Source organism: Saccopteryx leptura, chromosome 3 (genome assembly GCF_036850995.1).
Source record: "Saccopteryx leptura isolate mSacLep1 chromosome 3, mSacLep1_pri_phased_curated, whole genome shotgun sequence".
Lineage (NCBI taxonomy): Eukaryota > Metazoa > Chordata > Mammalia > Chiroptera > Emballonuridae > Saccopteryx > Saccopteryx leptura.
Window position 1 is genome coordinate 187680201 of NC_089505.1, and position 13059 is coordinate 187693259.

A 13059-nucleotide genomic window follows, 5' to 3' on the forward strand; every position below is an offset into this window, starting at 1 on the left:
CCTTTAGGACATTGTGCTAAGTAAAGTAAGGATAAATACTGTAGGATTTCACTGATATGAGGTACCTACAGTAATTAAATTCACAGACAGAAAGTATAAGGTTGGTTGCCAGGGGCAGGGAGGAGAGAGAAGAATGGGGACTTATCAAACTTATTGTTTGACAAGTATAGTGTTTCAGTTTGGGAAGATAAAAAGTTCTAGAAATGGATGATGGTGATGGTAACCTGACAATGTGGTTTTCATCACAAATGGTAGTCTTTGGACTATGGAAGATAAGTAAAAATATCCAAAACTTATTTCTTACCTTCAAAAAACAGCAAGCAAGTAAAAGATACTTGCATCAGAGATTGGGTATAATAGGAGTGCTGTGATTCAGGTGAGAATGAAAGACGCCTACTAGTTACAAAAACCTATAAACCAACACTTGTAGGCAGATGCACCAAATCCTACCCAAACTGAAATATGCCCAGGCCGAGTGGTCTGATGGAGACTACTCCATGGTGGCAAGTTCCATCTGGCAGCTGAGGACTGAACAACTTGCCTTTGGTTACCTTATAGTCTACGACAGCTGTTTTATTTTCAGAGGAAAAAAAAGATAAGGTTGGACTGAAAGGCCTGTTTACCTCTTGATGTCAGGGAGATGAATGGAATTGTGGGTGTGTTTCCCAGTAGGTTGGTCTCAGGCACTGGAGTTTTATGTTGGCTTGGCATATGGTTGGGATTTATCCCATACCAAACTCCGGCACCTACTGTTCCCGGATAACTATGCAGATCATACAATCCATTGTTCCAGACGAGCATTTGGGGTGGGCTGGTCAGTCCATCTGGTTGGTGGACTGCATTACCATGACTGGCTGCACTGGAAGAAGCCAGGCCTTTGACCCCTGGGTTCTGAACAGCCTCATAAGACCTTGGCTGTGCAAAAGGGTCATGGGAGACCCGCCGTCTCCTCTCCTCTTCTCTGCTGTAAGCGACACTCTGCGCAGGCCGTTTTGTTTGCTTGTCCATGCGACATCCAAAAAGATGGTAGTTGGCCTCCTCCTGGAGTTTACTCTGCAGGGTGAGCTCATTCTGCTCCTGCTGGTGCTCTGCAGAGGGGGCGAACCAGGACTCCTCCACGGGACCCATCCCGAGTCCCTGGGAACTATGCAGGGAACTGGGCTGTTCTGTGGCTGAGAAAAAATGATGGACACTGGAGAAAGTTCCGTCACATACTACAAAGTAAAATGAAGCCTGAGCCCCAAAATGAATCTGTAGCTCAGAGTAACACTGAAAACTTTGAGAACAAGTGAAAAGCGTTTTTTAGATAGTCCTCTTCTTTTACATGTAACCAGTAGGGGCCCCTGTGTAGCAGTGAGAGAGCACTAAGGAAAGTATACCAAGCGACAGAAAAGCGGTGTCACAGGAATGACCAAGGAAGAAAGGGATTGTGTTGCAGCAGAGAAGGCAATTGTCTCCTTGGTTGGTAACTAGGGTTGGAAACTAGGAGTAGTCGCTCTGTGCTAATCACTTTCCAGGGATTCTTCCACTCTTTAAACACTCTGTATGAGCAGGGCAATGACCATGATTTGATGGATAAAGTTTAAGAGGTTTAGTGATTGGTCCCTGAATAGATAGCTAATAAGTTGATTCAAAATCCTGTACTCTGTCTTCCCTTTTGTTGTGAGGGAAAAATAGTATCCTTGCTTGAACCTTAGACCAACCACTCTGCTTGTACTCCGAGTCTAGTCATCTCTCACCTTCTCAAGGACTTTGCTCCCTCACATGCCCCCTTCCTTTTCCTGAACTATCACTTTCTCCCTATCAGACATATTGGACTCTTGCATTTCAGAAACTTTATGATTTTGGTGAACTCAATGCTACTTAACATTTAGAATATATGTACCTTGATTCCGAATATATATAAATTCCTTTAAGGCAGATGTTACATTTTATAGCTTCTTCTGTTTCTCACTTGGTTGCGAACAGTATTTTAGAGAGTTGATTGCATGAATGGGCGAATAAGTTAACAGGCAGCTTTTTGATCAGAGTATAAGTTACCTGAATTTGACCTGCTTGGAGGTATTGCTACACAATCCATTTGGAGAGACTGCATTCTTTTCACAAGTTCACTTTGTTCAGGACACTTGTTCTATAACAAAGAGTAAAACACATATTTTAGTAGATAGCAGAAGACAGTCAGTTGCAGGAAATTATTACAAAATTTCAGAAGGGAGAAATTTCACATAGCTACAAACAATCAATATCAAAAAAATAAATAAAAATAAATGTTTTGCCCCAATAGCCAAAATAATCTTTAAAAAGAAGAACAAAGTTAAGAGTATTTACATTTTCTGGTTTCAAAACTCACTACAGACCCTAGCCGGTTGGCTCAGTGGTAGAGCGTCGGCTTGGCGTGCGAGAGTCCCGGGTTCGATTCTCGGCCAGGGCACACAGGAGAAATGCCCATCTGCTTCTCCACCCCTCCCCCTCTCCTTCCTCTCTGTCTCTCTCTTCCCCTCCCACAGCCAAGGCTCCATTGGAGCAAAGTTGGCCTGGGCACTCAGGATGGCTCTGTGGCCTCTGCCTCAGGCGCTAGAATGGCTCTTATTGCAGCAGAGCGACGCCCCAGATGGGCAGAGCATCGCCCCCTGGTGGGCATGCCGGGTGGATCCCGGTTGGGCGCGTGCAGGAGTCTGTCTGACTGCCTCCCCATTTCCAGATTCAGAAAAAGACAAAAAAAACCCCAAAAAACAAACAAACAAAAAACCTCACTACAAAGGTACAGTAATCAAAACTGTGTGGTATTGGCCTAAGGACAAACAGTCCAAGAAGACACATGAAGAACCCAGAAATATCCCTTTACATATATGGTCAATTTATTGTGGACAAGGGTGCCAAGACCATTCATTGGGGGAACACTGAATATTCACATATAAAAGAATGAAGTAAGATCCTTACCCTTAAACATATATAAAAATTAACTCAAAATGGATCAAAAACCTAAGCATAAGAGCTAACATTATATAACTACACTGCTCAAAAAATTAGGGGATCAAGGAACGTGCAGATTCTCCAGTACTTTCAGCCTTTTGTATAGTGCACTTTCACCAATGAAATAAAAGTTGGTTTTGCATCTCATTTGCATAACTGAACAATTTTCTTTGACTTGTCATTTGCTTTTCTGATGTTCTTGTTTAATAATAAAAAAAAATCAAATGCTTTTCTTTATTGCTTTATATTCAATTTGAAATATCCCCTAAATTTTGTAAGCAGTATATTAGAAAAAAAATAGGAGAAAAGCATCAAGACACTGGATTTGACAGTAATTTCTTAGATATGACACTAAAAGCATGGGCAACAAAATAAAAATAGATAAACTGGTCTACATCAAAATTAGCACCTTCGGTGCTTATCAAAGGACATTATCAAGACAGTGAAAAGACAACAGGAAAAAAAATATTTGCAAATCATATATATCTGATAAAGGATGAATATCCAGATTATATAAAGAATTCCTACAATTCAACAACAACTAAAAAATCAACTCAATGCAAAAATGGGAAAAGGGTTTAAATAGACATTCTTCCAAAGAAGATATACAAATGGTCAATACGTACAAAAAAGATGCCAAACTTCATTAGTCATTAGGGAAATACAAAACAAATCTGTCATGAGATATATACCACTTCACACTCATTAGAACGACCATTTTAAAACATAACATAAAACCAAAACCCAGAAAATTAAAAGTATTGGTGAGAACATAGAAAAACTGGAACCCCTGTGCACTGCTGGTGGGAATGTAAAACAGTGCAGCCATTGTGGAAAAGTTTGATCATTCCTCAAAGAGTTAAATATACAATTACAGAACCTAGTAGCTCTACTCCTAGGTACATATGACAGATAGAAGATGAAAACCCCAGAATCCATCAATAGATGAATGATCAAATTGTAATGTGTACATACAATGGAGTATTATTCAGCCTCAAAGAGGAATTGAGTTCTGATACAGGCTATGTGGACCTTGAAGACATTATGCTAAGTTAGTGATTTTCAACCTTTTTCATTTTATGGCTCACATAAACTAATAAGTAAAATTCTGTGGCACACAAAAAAATATGTCTTTTGCTGATCTTGATAAAAAAAAAAAGGTATGTTGATTCTTTCACACCAGATGGCTATTGTTGTGTTGGCTGATGTCATATTTTTTTTAATTTGACAGTCTAATGCAGGGGTAGTCAACCTTTTTATACCTACCACCCACTTTTGTATCTCTGTTAGTAGTAAATTTTCTAACCACCCACCAGTTCCACAGTAATGGTGATTTATAAAGTAGGGAAGTAACTTTACTTTATAAAATTTATAAAGCAGAGTTACAGCAAGTTAAAGCATATAATAATTACCAAGTACTTTATGTTGGATTTTTGCTAAGTTTGGCAGAATAAATCTTTATAAAACAACTTGCTATAGTTAAATCTATCTTTTTATTTATACTTTGGTTGCTCCGCTACCACCCACCATGAAAGCTGGAATGCCCACTAGTGGGCGGTAGAGACCAGGTTGACTACCACTGGTTTAATGGAAAAGAGGTCAGTGGCCCAACTAAATACTCAGGTATTGCATTTTAAAATTTTTTGTGGAGAATAAAAAAAAAAATTCTTGTGGCATACTGGTGTGCCACAGCACCATGGTTGAAAATTGCTATGCTAAGTGAATACATGAGACACAAAAAGACAAATGTTGTGTGAGTCCCTCTCTATGAGGTACTTAGGATAGGCAAATTTGTAGAGACAGAAATTGGAATAGAGGTTATCAGAGGCTGGGGAGAAAAAGAAATGTGGAGGTTTTGTTTAATGGGTATAAAGTTTCTGTTTGGTATGAAAAAAAAAAAGGAAATGGATACTGGTGATGGTTGCACAACACTGTGCATGTATAATACTTAATGCCACTGAATTGTATTCTTAAGAATGGTTAAGACAGCATATTTTATATTATGTATCTTCTCAAAATAAAAAAGAATTTTTTCCCTATAAAAGTAATACTCATTACAGAAAATGTAGGGAATTATATTTAAAAAGAAACTTATATATTGCACATTCACTCAAAGAAAAAAACATTTTGGCATTTTCTTCAAGTTTTTTTTTTCTAGTCATATTTATATTTTGCTCCTAACAGACTGCGAGCTACATAGAGGAAGGTGGTCAAAAATATTCACTGAATGAACATATGAGTCATTTGGGGGAGACTGACAGAGGATATTGCTTTCTATTTAACATGATAAGCATTTTTATGTTGTTTTAATTTATAAAAGTACTTGTTTTCTTTTTACAATTTTTTTATTATACAGAATATATAAGTACAAATTCCTTTCTAAAGACACAGATTGTACAGAATCACACAGAACAACACTTTAAAGTTGTTTCTTCCAATCCCTCCTACCTTCATTACCTAGAGGTGATCCTTATTCAGAGTATGTTGTTCATTCTTTCATTCTCTCTAGGTATTTGCCTATATATTCTGGAAATACACATATAAATTCCAGAGGGTGTATATGTAAGATCAAAAGGATCATACTCTATTGTTTTAACTTATTTTTTTGCTAACAAGGCTTGACAATCTTTCTGAATCATTGTATGTTAATGTCTACATCTTTTAGATGTCTATATATTCTGTAGTTTCAATGAATCATAATTTAGTATATCTATTTATGAACTATTTGGTTTGTTTCCAATTTTTTTACTCTCAACTAAGGTGTAACGGACTTAATCTTGGAGCATACATGTGAGTAGGATAGACTAAGAATAGAATTGCTGTAAAAGTTATGTGCTTGTGAAAGACTGGTAGATGCTTCTTTTCTCAATAAACTTCACAAACTCACACTCTCAATCAGTACTGCAATGGGGATGCCTGTTATTACGCATTTTCACCAACATTTGATATTACCAATCTTTCAAAAATGTTGGCCTAATGGATGAAAAATTATAATCAATTCATTTTGCTTTTCTCTGTTTGTGAGGCCGTCTATCTTCCAAACTTTATTGTCCATTGATGGATTCATTTTGTCATATTTTATTCAGTATTTTCACATCTATATTGAGATAAGTCTGTAGTTTTTCTTTCTTGTATCTTTTTTTTTCAAGTATGGGAATAAAAAGATATGCTAGTCTCATAAAATGAGTCTGGGAGAGCCTCCTCTCTTCTATTATCAGGACAAGCTTTAAAAAGATTGTAATAATTTATTCATTGAATATTTGGTGGAAGTAACTGATGAAGCTATCTGGTTGTGGAATTTTCTTTACTTTTTATTTTATTTTTTTTAAGTGAGAGAAGGGAAAATAGTAAAACAGACTCCCACATGTGACCTGGCTGGGATCCACCACACAGACCATCTGGGGACGATGCTCAAACCAACCAAGCTATTTTTAGCGCCTGAAACTGATGCTCCAACCAACTGAGCTATCCTCAGTGCCCAGGCCTAAAGCTGGAAACAATCAAGTCATTGGCTGGGGGGGGGGCAGGGAAGAGGGAGAGAAAGGAGAGAGAAGCATATGGTCACTTCTCTTGTGTGCCCTGACCCTGAAAATCAAACCTGGAATGTCCATACACCAGACCAAAGCTCTATTCACTGAGACAACCAGTCAGGGCCTGGTTGTGGAATTTTTTTTGTGGGAAGAATTTTCATCACTGACTCCATCTTTTTAATGGTTATAGGAATATTCAGGGTTTTTTTTTTGTTTTGTTTTTTTTTACAGAGACAGAGTTAGAGTCAGAGAGAGGGATAGATAGGAACAGACAGACAGGAACGGAGAGAGATGAGAAGCATCGATCATCAGTTTTTCGTTGCGGCACCTTAGTTGTTCATTGATTGCTTTCTCATATGTGCCTTCACAGTGGGGCTACAGCAGACCAAGTAACCCCTTATTTGAGCCAGCAACCTTGGGTCCAAGCTGGTGAGCTTTGCTCAAACCAGATAAGCCCGCGCTCAAGCTGGCGACCTTGGGGTCTCTGAACCTGGGTCCTCCGCATCCCAGTCCGATGCTCTATCCACTGCGCCACCGCCTGGTCAGGTGGAATATTCAGGTTTTCTAACTCTATCTGAATCAGTTTTGCTAAATTATACTTTCTTCTACAAATTTGTCCATTTTATCTAAGTTTAAAAATTAATTAGCAAAAAAAATTATTCACAATATTCTCTTAATACCACTTTGATGTCTACAGGAGCTGTAGCGATGCCTTCTTATTCATTATTTCAGCTTCTTTCTGTTTTCCTTGACCAGTCTTAATTAATTGATTTTATTAGCCTTTTCAAAGTACCAATATTTAACTTTTTTGATCCCCTATTAGCTGTTATCTATATTATGTTCTTCTCTTATTGTTTACTGCTTTGTATTTGCTCCAGGTTTATTTTGCTATCTTCTCTAGATGAATGCTTGCCAAATTTATTTTCAGCTTTTTATATATATATATAAATGACTATATTTTACTAGTAAGTATTCTTTTGGAAAACATGTAAGTTTAGAGCAGCGGTTCTCAACCTGTGGGTCGCGACCCCAGCGGGGTCACCTAAAGCCATCGAAAAATACATAATGCATATCAGGTATTTACATTCCGAATCATAACTGTAGCAAAATTACAGTTATGAAGTAGCCACCAAAATTGTTTTTTGGTTTGGGGTCACCAAAACATGAGGAACTGTATTGCGGGGTCACGGCATTAGAAAGGTTGAGAACCACTGGTTTAGAGTGATGTCAGAGAAACGGAGCCATGAGGAGCGCTACTAATAAATCTCCCCAAAATTTCAACAAGTTCTTCAACCAGAGACAGAAAAATGTATCCTTGGAGCGTCTGGAAGTCCCATACACTGAAAATGAAGGTATGATTGAGCAAAAAATTGACTAAATATATAATCAACCCTGTAGGAAATAAGACGGAGAAAGAAACACTCTGCCTTCCTCACTAACCTGTGCAAGGGCTGCTTTCACTTGGAACTGAGATAGAGGGCTAAGGGTGTGGAGGAGCCAGGCTGCGGCACAGACGTCCAAGCCAAGGAAAGAGTGTGCCTGCGGCGACTCGGCCAACGTGAGCTAACGCCCGCGCCGGACCCGGCAAAGATGGGTGAGCAGAAGTCGCCATTAGCCCCGATATCCTGGTCGGCGAGCACAGACAGTGTGCAAGAGGTTCCTCCTAGCACCCCGGGAGTGGGCATCTGAGTTCCCGGACAGAGGGGCAGAGTCAGAGGCCTTTGCATGGGCTGTGACCAGAGTCTCGGTGTGGTCCCTGCACCCTGAACAGCGGCATGCGGGGAGTGCGTGAAAGCGAACTTCCCTACGCCCGAACTTCTCTGGGTCGGCGGGGCGCCTCACCCAGCCATTCAAGCTAACATCCCCGGGAAGAAAAAATATGAAAGCATTAGGGGGAGGGGCACACAAGTAGCTTGCAGTCTGTCTCTGGAGCAGAGCTATGGATCCAATCGCTGAAATTAGCTTAACCCACAGTCTGCTCACCTCCCAACTGACCTACGGGGCTCTAACTGACAAGATGTCTCTCAGTTCAGCGACCTAAGACAAGAGGCGTGATATGTTTGAATGCCTCTTGCTATGCACGTAGGGGTGGGGGCAACTTCTGATTGGCAGAGCTTTCATACTCAGGGCTATACGTTAAAAAGAGGGATTTGGCAGCTTTTAAGACATCCTGTTCTGCAGGCAGCAACTAGGGCATCTTCTTCCCAGCCAAAACAGGCTACAAAGTGCAAAAAAACCTGGGGAGAGTGGTCCCACAGAGTGCTGAGGCATACTGGACATGCCTGGAGGCTCATAGAAAGACACCTTGAGAGCAATTGGCTCCCAGCCCTGCCTGATTACGCTGGTGGCTCTGACTGAGAGAGACTTACCCAGAGCCCTGTGCTGAGTGGGGATAGAGTGGGGATTTGCCAGCTCTTTGAGCCTCTTACTCTCTAGGCAGAGGCAGCGGCAACCTCATAGCTGGATCATCAGGCTGCTAATTCAGGAAGGAGAGACTAGGAGAGAGGCTCCGGGAAAATGGACTCTCTCATTGTTGGAGCCTGCAAATGCTAACAAGCCTCGACTACCAAAGAGACTGAAGCCTAATATATGACATCGCCATAGAGACTTATCAACTGCAAATCGCTACCTAAGTGTGCCACAGGGGCAGAGCCTGGGGTACAGAGTCACTGACCAGGAAGAGGGAGAGGAAAGAAAAAGCAAGAAGGTAACCTCTCAAAATCAAGAAAAATCCAGAGATATTATAACTTTTTTCATTTTTTTTGTTTCTTTCATCTTCTTGTCTTTATTATTTTTTCTCTTCCACCTTGGTCCATTTATTCTCTGCCTGTCTTATTCTTTCCCCTTCTTGAACTCTTGAACTACACTACCCATAAGTGTTACATCTCCCATTTTCTTTCTTCTTCCTTTCTCTCTATGAGGGTTACACTCCAAAACCCTCTCTCTCTCTTTTTGTTCTTTTTTCTTCTTTTCCTTTTCTCCTTTTTCTTTTTTCTCCCTATTAGTTTTTTCTGTTCTCCTTTACTTTCCCTCTCATTCTCAATCACGAACAAATTATTTTATTTGGGACTAAAATTTTTTTTCTTTGTGGCATTTTCGGTGCTTTTGACTTCACTTTTTAACTCATTAGCATTCCCCCCAACCCCGGCTCTCCATTCTACCTAGTTTTTGCTCCATTTAATACAATAGTATTTTTTTTTCCTTTATCCTGTTTCCCTCTTATCCCTCTCATTATATCTCTTAGTCGACCATCACTTACAAGCAAATCCTTTTATTCTTGACCCAAATTTTTTCCTTTTTTGGCATTTTGTGGGTCCCTAACTCATTTTTTGCCCCTTTATCACTTCTCCCAACTCAGGCCCTCCATTATAGGTAGTTTTTGTTCCATTTAGCACAATATAATTCACAGTTCATCACAATATTTTCTCAAGGCGGAGGGAAGAGGAGAAGAAAAAAAGAGAGAAATAATAAATTATCTTTTTTTCTCTTTCCATTTTTTTCTTTTTTTTACTTTTTTTTATTTATTAATTCTCATTAGTGCTATCAACAAAACCACCCTCAGATGCCATTACAGAAGAGGAAATCAAATACCATGGATACAAAAGACAGAGATTTAGCACAGGTAGATGAGGAAAAATCTATGGAGAAAAAATTTAATATATTGGAAACCTTGGAGCTAAATGACAGAGAATTTAAAATAGAAATCCTAAAAATATTCAGAGATATACAAGAAAACACAGAAAGGCAATTTAGGGAGCTCAGAAAACAACTCAATGAACACAAAGAATATATTACCAAGGAAATTGAAACAATAAAAATAAATCAAACAGAGATGAAAAACTCAATTCATGAATTGAAAAATGAGGTAACAAGCTTAGCTAACAGAACAGGCGAGATAGAAGGTAGGATTAGTGAAATAGAAGACAAGCAACTTGAGGCACAACAGAGAGAAGAAGAAAGAGACTCAAAAATTTTAAAAAATGAGAAAGCCCTATAGGAACTGTCTGACTCCATCAAAAAGACTAACATAAAAATAATAGATATATCAGAGGGAGAAGAGAGAGAAAATGGAATGGAGAACATATTCAAACAAATAATAGATAAAAACTTCCCAAGCCTGTGGAAAGAACTAAAGCCTCAAATTCAAGAAGCAAACAGAACACCGAGTTTTCTTAACCCAACAAACCTACTCCAAGGCACATAATAATAAAACTGGCACAAACCAACGACAAAGAAAAAATTCTCAAGGCAGTCAGGAAAAAGAAGAATACAACATATAAAGGAAGGCCTATTAGATTATCATCAGATTTCTCAGCAGAATCTGTATAAGCTAGAAGAGAGTGGACCCCAATATTTAAAGTCCTAAAAGAGAGGAACTTTCAACCAAGAATACTATACCCATCAAAGCTATCCTTCAAATATGAAGGAGAAATAAAAACATTCACAGATACAGAAAAGATGAGGGAATTTATCATCAGAAAACCCCCACTCCAGGAAATACTAAAGGGGGTTTTCCAACCAGATACAAAGAAGAAAACAAAACAAAACCACAAGTAAAAGCTACACCAAGAACACAATAAAACCAAATTTAAACTGTGACAACAAAAACAAAAAAAAAGGGGGTGGAGAGGACGGAGATTAATAGTAGCAAAGAATGATGGAGTGCAGAAGCACTCATGAGATAGTGTACTACAATGAACATGGTAGTTACCCTTTTCATTACTCAATGGTAACCACCCTTGAAAAAACCACCACAAAAGCACATGACTTAAAAAAGGTAGCAACAGAGGAAAGAAGTATGAAATACAACCAAAAAAAACAATGATAGGCCCTGGCCGGTTGGCTCAGTGGTAAAGCATTGGCCTGGTGTGCAGGAGTCCGAGGTTGGATTCCTGGCCAGGGCACACAGGAGAAGTGCCCATCTACTTCTCCACCTCTCCCCCTCTCCTTCCTCTCTGTCTCTCTCTTCCCCTCCTGCAGCCAAGGCTCCATTGGAGCAAAGTTGGCCCGGGCGCTGAGGATGGCTCTATGGCCTATGCCTTAGCCGCTAGAATGGCTCTGGTTGCAACAGAGCAACGCCCCAGATGGGCAGAGCATCGCCCCCTGGTGGGCATGCTGGCTGGATCCTGGTCGGGCGCATGTGGGAGTCTGTCTGCCTCCCCGTTTCTAACTTCAGAAAAATACAAAAAAAAAACCCCAAAAAACAAATGATAGAAAACAAAATAGAAGAATCAAACAAGATCCAAAACTAACAGAAAGCAATTTTAAAAATGGCAATAGGGAACCCACAAGTGTCAATAATTACACTGAATGTAAATGGATTAAACTCACCAATAAAAAGACACAGAGTAGCAGAATGGATTAAAAAAGAAAATCCAACTGTATGCTGCCTACAAGAAAAACATCTAATCAACAAGGATAAAAACAAATTCAAAGTGAAAGGCTGGAAAGCAATACTCTAAGCAAATAACATCCAAAAAAAAGCAGGTATAGCAATACACATATCTAATAATGCTGACTACAAGACAGCAAAAGTACTGAGAGACAAAAATGGTCATTTCATAATGATTAAGGGGACACTGAATCAAGAAGACATAACAATTCTTAATATATATGCACCAAACCAAGGAGCACCAAAGTATATGAAACAGCTACTGACTGACCTAAAAACAAAAACTGACAAAAATACAATCATACTTGGAGACCGCAATACACCGCTGACGGCTCTGGATCGTTCATCCAAACAGAAAATGAATAAAGATATATTGGCCTTAAACGAAACACTAGAGCACCTGGATATGATAGACATCTACAGGACATTTCATCCCAAAGCGATAGAGTATACATTTTTCTCTAGTGTACATGGATCATTCTCAAGAATTGACCATTTGTTGGGCCACAAAAATAACATCAGCAAATTCAGAAAAATCGAAATTGTACCAAGCATATTTTCTGATCATAAAGCCTTGAAACTAGAATTCCAATGCAAAAAAGAGGAAAAAACCCCACAAAAATGTGGAAACTAAACAACATACTTTTAAAAAATGAATGGGTCAAAGAAGATATAAGCGCAGAGATCAAAAGATATATACAGACAAATGAAAATGACAATACGACATATCAGAATCTCTGGGATGCAGCAAAAGCAGTAATAGAGGGAAGTTCATATCACTTCAGGCCTCTATGAACAAACAAGAGAGAGCCCAAGTAAACCACTTAATTTCACACTTTAAGGAACTAGAGAAAGAAGAACAAAGACAACCCAAAACCAGCCAAAGAAAGGAAATAATAAAAATCAAGAGCAGAAATTAATGAAATAAAGAACAGAAAAACTATAGAAAAAATTAATAAAACAAGGAGCTGGTTGTTTGAAAAGATCAACAAAATTGACAAACCCTTGGCAAAACTAACCAAGGGAAAAAAGAGAAAGAACTCATATAAACAAAATCCAAGATGGAAGAGGAGAAATCACCACAGACATCATAGATATACAAAGAATTATTGTAGAATACTATGAAAAACTATATGCCACCAAATTCAACAACCTAGAAGAAAT

General features: G+C 39.0%; 2 protein-coding genes across 9 annotated transcripts in view; both read right to left on the reverse strand.

Annotated features, from left to right (window-relative positions):
- NQO2 (N-ribosyldihydronicotinamide:quinone dehydrogenase 2) overlaps positions 1-13059 on the reverse strand; it is a 698677-nt gene that overhangs the window by 619646 nt on the left and 65972 nt on the right. The window lies entirely within an intron of this gene.
- RIPK1 (receptor interacting serine/threonine kinase 1) overlaps positions 1-13059 on the reverse strand; it is a 58118-nt gene that overhangs the window by 7285 nt on the left and 37774 nt on the right. For all 8 annotated transcript variants that reach the window (XM_066377049.1, XM_066377048.1, XM_066377046.1 and 5 more), the window contains 2 exons: positions 2041-2131; positions 624-1172 (listed from right to left, as the gene is read on the reverse strand). In XM_066377049.1, coding sequence (XP_066233146.1) covers positions 624-1172; positions 2041-2131 — 640 coding nt within the window. The remainder of the gene's footprint in view (positions 1-623; positions 1173-2040; positions 2132-13059) is intronic.